The following is a 6,922-nucleotide window of genomic DNA, read 5'->3' as shown; positions in this document are numbered from 1 at the left end:
CGTGCAGTTCGGTAGTTGCTGAGCATGCTCTGCACGGTGCATGGAAAATCATTTCCGTTCGCTCGCGACCACGCACAAACAAAGAAGCAATAAGTGACGCCTGGAACTAATGAATTAACGCGTTGGAGTCAAGTTACCGTACGATAATACATATTTTTCTACTTTTCATGGCTACAGACAGGTGGCACCCTAGGGGCATCGGTCCGCATTCCTGCATATCCACCCCAAACACACGGGTCATGTTGCGCTCTGCCTTAAAAGTGTGGACCAACTGCTGCTGCATGCATCCTGCTCCGTGCGTTTATCGAGCTCTAGGTATATCTATCCGCTGCCCCTACACTTACCCTTGGTGCAACCCTTTCGGCGCTAGCTGTGTACGTGCTGGGGGCGGGCGCGTGAATGAAAATTATCTCCGGGCGCGTCCTTACACCATTTCGGGCCTAGGCCCCCGGCTGGGCTTGTTTGTGGCTACTGGTCTCTGTCGGAAACCACCCAGGCATGGCCCCTGCGCCATCATTTCGCTTCAATCAAAGCTAACGCATACATATACATACATACATACACAACCCGTCCGCCGTGCTAGGGCTGGATTGTGCGAGGGTCACGCACTGTATGGGTCATCGTTTCACGAGCATTTCGAGTTGTTGGGATCGATGGATATTGCGTGCGCTGGAGCTAGCTCGATGCGCTGCGACTGTTGGGCATGTAGATGTACGTTGGGTCGGAGCACTACCTCCTTAGCCTGAACAAACCAGCTATACATGTTGCTTGATGATTCCGTTGGTGTATATGTTGATCTGGATATCCGTGTACAGCCAGGGGAGGTACTAGACTGTGGTTTGAGACGACATGCCGTAACTGTATCCCTTGGCGTTTGGCCGGGCATGACTTGCCTGCTGGCGACCGTAGCCAAGTAAGGTGCAGCCAATCGCTATATTTTCAGTTGACGTACATGTACGAAGGTGAGATGCATGAATTCTCATGGCTGGAGCGCACACGTTCCGTGCGCGCACATGTGCGTTCATTCCTGGCTTTATTTGCTCGTCCTGCCTGGCGGCGTGAGCTCTAGTGGGGCTGCTGAGCTCCTATCTTGATAGTCTGGAGTGGTTTACTTGGCGATGGCTGCGGTGTGTGTGTGCGTGTGTGTGTGTGTGTGCTTTGGCGTCTGCAACTGGCGTCTGCCAGTTGCAGACTGGCAAGTTCGTAAAGTATATGGCTCCGGAACCATCCGTTCAACCTTCCAACCGGTACCTATCGTGCTACTGCTCATCCCCACAGTCAAATAGCATGACCGGATGCTGTCCCTGCTGCAGCACACTCTGTCTTTAGAGAGATTGATTGCTCTTTAGAGCACTGTTCCTCTGAGTAGCGTATTTACGCATGCGTGCATGCATGCAGGTAGACAGAGAAAGGAATTCAGCATCCGTCCTAATTACTCGGACAATTTTTGCACGATCGCTCTCTGCTTAGTGTCATGTCTGCAAATAAAAAACATATGGAATCCATGCATGTGTGCCTACGAGCAACATGCACACAACCGCGTAGTATCCATCTGCCTACAAATTACAATCCGTTAGCTACTGTAGTGAAGACAAAGTCTTCAGCATAGAAAATGATCCTCAGTGAACTCTCAAACATACAGTGAACGGCAACCCGGCTCGCTCGCTGCCCTCTTCGGCCGGCATCCTGCAGCGGCGTTCGCACTTCACACCAACTAAAGACTAACAATCGTGCTCCATGAGGTTAGATGTGACACTAGCGCTACTAAACGGAAGGAACAATAACAGTGTCCGATACATAGATAGAGGGCGGCGCTGCAAAATGGCTGCATGCTGCTGCACGCACGCACGCACACACCTGCCCTCAACCTCTTGCTTAAGGGGCTCTGCCGCCACACCACACCAAGCTCAAACAGCAGCCGCCCTACGTAGCAAATTTTCAATAGCAATGGACCCGCCCAACTTCCTTTCTTGGGCACGATCAAAAATATTTGTGCAGAAGTGGTGCAGGTGCATGTACCGAAGAATTCGTTGTTTCCATCGTGCTGCTCCAACGTCACTTGTGTGACAGAGAGGAAAAAACAAGTAATAAACAACACATGAATGCAAGCTATATCTGACTAGGGAAATGATATACCATGTACAGTGTGCTAAATGAGTAATCTGACTGGCTCAGCCACTCGCTTGCGGACGTGCAGCGGGCGCCATTTGACGCTATGAATGCAAGCTAACAACAAATACACACACATGCTGGCTTCATCCGCTCCACCCGGTCTACCCCCCTCCACGCTCACACACTCGAACCTCAAACACGGCGCATCACCCAGTTCTCTACGAGAAAGGTGGCGCCTGAACGTGAACGCTCATCATCTGCCAGCTCTTCGCATGATTGATTGAATGCAAAAACATATTCACCACAATCCAATTCAAAACAGGCTACTGTCTACACGCGTATAGCATATCGTCATCATATGCCTACATCAGACACATGTAACACATATGTGCACGTCACGCACAATCCTATACAGCAGCACCACCACCATCACCATGAACAGCAGCATCAGCAGCAGTGAACGGCGGCGCCCAAGTGATCGACTGCCAGCGATGGACATACATCCTGGACATACTAGGGTTTGGCACCACTGGTAAGGCGCGACCATTGCCCCCGGGAGATCCCGGGATCGATACCCCTTAGGGTCAAAAGTCCTTCCGATGGTGGAAGGCATTGCGCCCCTAGTTGATGGACGGTGGTGACCTGGGATAAAGTTAACCTGCGAGCCGACCAGGAATGGAGTTGCGCCGCTGTCGACCCGGCAGATTCCGTTGGATGCTGGTGGTGGGTGCGGAACCTGAGCGATCCACTGAGAAGTTGACTAGGGTGACTGGATGAGGGTGCCCCGAAATACCGGGGAAGGCAGGGTTTCGCAGGGTAGCTGCCACGGGCGAAGATACACCCCCCTGTTTCACACATCATACATCCACGCGCCCACCAGTCAGATGCGGCGAGCAAGTGACAAATCGTGGCGGTATATATGTGGCCGACAGACGTCCCCATACTGTCGTGTATAGATAGATATACACATATATAGCTGCTTTGCTATATACATGCTGCTTAATACCTCCCTTGCCACGTGCACACGCGCTGAACAGAGCAGGGAGATATGTCCCTCTCGCCCTTCGTGGCGAGGGCCATATCGTACGTGAGAGATGTGTGATGCTTCATGGCTGCTGGGCGCTGGGGCCAGCCAGGAAACATCTACACCTTAAGATTGAGAATGTGGAGTGACATACATATGTATGTACATATGTCCCTGCTGAACTGTCACAAATGCATCATCTTCCATCGCGTGCGCCGGCAGCGGTGGCGGTGGGGCGTCATCATAGGGTCCCGTGCATTTTGTGCATCCCTGTGCGTCCGTGCATATGTGCGTGTATCTTCGTATGCATGCGTAAGCGCGAAATAGCCTGATCTTGCATCACCTTCAGGTCGACCTTCAGTGAGCCGCACGCGCATGGCATATGGATTATTCTTGAGCTGGCCCGGCTGAGCTGAGCCCCGTCGGAAAGCTTGGGGTCATTTGGCGGCAGTACAGTCGGCCGCGCAAGGAGCGGGTGCACGACGCAGTAGTATGCATGTATGCATGTATGCATGTAACGTGCTTATATATTACCGCTAGGGTGCTATCGGCAATGATGGTTCCAAAGCGCGCGAGCCCTACCCTAAGGTCTGTGTATGAGCAGCAGCACTTCAAGGATGGGGATACTAGCTACCTCAAGCAAGCTAGACTAGTTGTATGTATCAATCTGTTAGGCAGAATGACAGTGTAGGTGATGTAAACCACTGCAAGGATAGATAGACAGCGGCGGTGGCTGCGGCTGGTTAGGGGGCAGCGGAGGACGGGTTTCAGGTGGATATATGCACCACCGCAAACTTGCAAAAATGCGAAGCCGTATGATACGTACGGAGATGCGCGAATACATTTTAGCTGTGTGCACGCACCGCCGCCAAAGCCGCCGCATTTTGCTCTTTTGTTCAGTGTGCCGGGCCGCCCATCTTCGATCCGCAATGTAAATTGTGATGTTATCCGCCCCGAATCTGTCGCTGAAGATGAAGCTCAAGCTTGAGCTTGCTGCCGCCGAGAGCAATCTCAGAAACAAGAGGCCCATCGATGTGCTGGGATGTGCTGCACTTCCCACCACTGCTGGCGTTAATGAATGAAGAATCCCTTTTGGTGATGTGATCCTTCGAACCGCCCTGTACACAACATGTTGTGGCGATGACGGCGGCGGCGGCAATAATGGCGGTGGCGGTGGCGGCGGCGGCGGATCCAGGCTACTGCTGCTGCTGCTGCAGCCACACTAACCCGTGACAGTGTCGGGTAGAGGAGGTAGTACTGCGTACGACAAGAAGGATGACGAGAAAAGAGCGCGCGGCACGGGAGCAGCAGTGAGCCGCACGTGCAGTGCAAGCCAAGTGAATTTTTTGTTGGTTGTTATTAAACTAATGGTGTTTAACTAAGGAGCCGCAACCCCTCGAAATAGTTTTTTATTGTCCCTGTTCCTCAATTGCATCCATCTATCCTACAAAGCATGAACCCTCTGCCTCAGCATGTGCATTCACATATCCATCTCTCTATCTACACGTGTATTTACATAGTGTTTGGGGATTTGGAGCGCTTTGACCGTCCGCACCCTGGAAGAAGCTTCAGAAGCTTCACAATTTCCTACCTGGGCTTACTTAGCTTATAACCATCAGGCCCTAACATCAGGCCCTAACATCGCGACACGGCCACCGGCCACCAGCAGGTACCCAGGTAACCGGTCAGATGCCCCCGTGTACATGCACCACAGCCACATGCTCAAGCTCACGCGCACGCACAGACATATACCAAGAGGCACACACCTCACACACCTCACACACACACACATATACACACATATACACACCTCACACACACACACACATATATACACACATATACACACGCACGCAGCTCCCCGATGCAGTTCCCCACCCAGGCACAGACAGAGAAATGCAGGGGGACGCAGGGGCGGGCCATTCCAAAGCCACTTACCGTTCTTCAAGAACTCCATGTCGCTCATGTAATTTCCGGGCCTTACGAAGCGGCACACCACCATCTTGCAACCCCACGTGACCATGACCCCGTTGTAGAACGGCATCTCCACGTTGTCCCCCGCCATGCCGCACCCAAAGTATGTAGTGCTGCGCCATACCTAGCGGCGGCGGCATCAGGACATGAATAGCGGCGGTAGCGGGACATGATAGCGGTGGTAGCGGGCAGCATGTATGTGTGTGTGTGTGTTACATGGTTGGGGGTGCGTGACGCCATATACCTGTAAGACTACCCATACAAGCATGTATGGGCTGCAATAGATGGGGGGGGAGCGAAGCTAGCGCCTGGGCTGGACTGCTGCGTTTGAGTGGAGCTTTCCTTGGCAAGTGCCCCCGTTGTACCTAGAGGGGCTACCGGGAGGTGGCGCAATGCATAAACTCTCATGCACACGCACGCACACACTATCCTACTCTACTCCCGGCGCCCCCCCTCCCCCCCCAGGCAGGCACCCAGACGTGTTTTGATATCCACAGGGTTGTCAAGGGCCAAAGGCGCCCCCGACCTACCAGCTGCGTGAAATGGCCGGTAGCAGCTAAATCGTTGTCGCTGTACGGCAGCTCTGCTTCAAAGTCGAAGTTCTGGACCTCGGAGTACCAGGCGTTGATGGCGGATACGCAGCCGTCCCATTTCTGCGGACTCGGGTACCTCTTAATCTGTGAAGGTATGAAGGTAGGTGGCGGCAGTTCGGGGCGGCAAGGCAGGTGGGTAAGTAAGCACCAAGGTGGTTCGTGTGCTGACAAGCAGCGCCGGGTGAAGGTGTGGGCTTGGGGATGGATATACAAAATTAATAAAACAACATAATAAAACAACATGAAGTGTGTATAATTTCGTGGATTAATAATTATGCTTACGGTGGCTTTAAAGTGTAACACACCGTTGAGACACCGGGGGCATGGGGGGTTTGGGGGAACAAAACGAAATAAGGCCCCTCCCAAGGAAATAATAAGGAAAGACCGAAACGTGTGGGTGAGGAAAAAGATACGACACCACATTATAAGGGGTATTTTTGTCGTCTCCATTTGTCAATCTTTTTCACCGGGGGGTTTCACCGTATGCATTCCGCCACTCGTGGTGAGAGGCATATCGTACCAGCATCAAGTTTTCGCCGTACGTTTTGCCGGAAGAGTGATATGAGTCGCACTTCTTGGCTAAGACCTTGGCGTAGGCGAGGGATCCGTTCGCCAGGAGCGAGCTCCAAGCCAGGTTGGGCGCGCGGTGCCGGGCACGATAGGCGTTGGTGACAGAAACCACGTCGGGGAGGTCTGCGCAGCCGCTCTCTGCGCCGCACATCCAAGTGGATTGTCCACGGCGACTAGATTATGAAAATGTATTGCCATATGTATTGCCCTGTGCGTGTATTGCTTGCCCGCAAAAAAATGTGCAGAATAATAACATTTGAAGGAGCGGCTCAGGGAGACGAATTTGGCGAAGTGGGCATGAGGCCGTTTAGTGGACCATCCTAGTTAGGTGGTTAGGTGGTTAGGTAGTTAGGTAGGTAGATGTAGGCTATCATATCCTGTCGCTGTAATGAGAATCATGCGAGCAGCAGCTACTACTTTGTGGACCGACGTCACCTCCACACCGCCATAATCCCAAACGTCTTTTACATGTCTCTATGTGTGCACATACATACACACGTGAACGAGAATACAACAATCAGTTTGAGCTCTGCAGCACTGTAACACCCACACCCCGTGTGGCAGAGCAGGAGCGAGGTCTTTACCTGCGATTAGGTCTGATATACTTCTGTCGGCCGGCAAAGGGGACGATGGCGGCGGACGAGGCGAT

At 52.7% G+C, this 6,922-nt stretch overlaps 1 protein-coding gene across 1 annotated transcript in view; it reads right to left on the bottom strand.

Annotated features, from left to right (window-relative positions):
* Nucleotides 1-1,108: 1,108 nt before the first annotated feature.
* The window catches only part of VOLCADRAFT_102802 (uncharacterized protein), a gene marked incomplete at both ends in the record, with an annotated part of 6,718 nt that continues 904 nt past the window's right edge, over nucleotides 1,109-6,922 (bottom strand). The window contains 8 exons of the mRNA XM_002945808.1: nucleotides 1,109-1,122; nucleotides 1,858-2,058; nucleotides 2,990-3,141; nucleotides 4,000-4,129; nucleotides 5,075-5,234; nucleotides 5,641-5,787; nucleotides 6,224-6,411; nucleotides 6,858-6,880. Of these exons, the coding sequence (XP_002945854.1) occupies nucleotides 1,109-1,122; nucleotides 1,858-2,058; nucleotides 2,990-3,141; nucleotides 4,000-4,129; nucleotides 5,075-5,234; nucleotides 5,641-5,787; nucleotides 6,224-6,411; nucleotides 6,858-6,880 (1,015 nt within the window). The remainder of the gene's footprint in view (nucleotides 1,123-1,857; nucleotides 2,059-2,989; nucleotides 3,142-3,999; nucleotides 4,130-5,074; nucleotides 5,235-5,640; nucleotides 5,788-6,223; nucleotides 6,412-6,857; nucleotides 6,881-6,922) is intronic.

This window comes from Volvox carteri (assembly GCF_000143455.1).
Source record: "Volvox carteri f. nagariensis unplaced genomic scaffold VOLCAscaffold_1, whole genome shotgun sequence".
NCBI lineage: Eukaryota > Viridiplantae > Chlorophyta > Chlorophyceae > Chlamydomonadales > Volvocaceae > Volvox > Volvox carteri.
The sequence above is the reverse complement of the archived record's forward strand: the minus strand, read 5'-3'. Positions and strand labels throughout refer to the sequence as shown.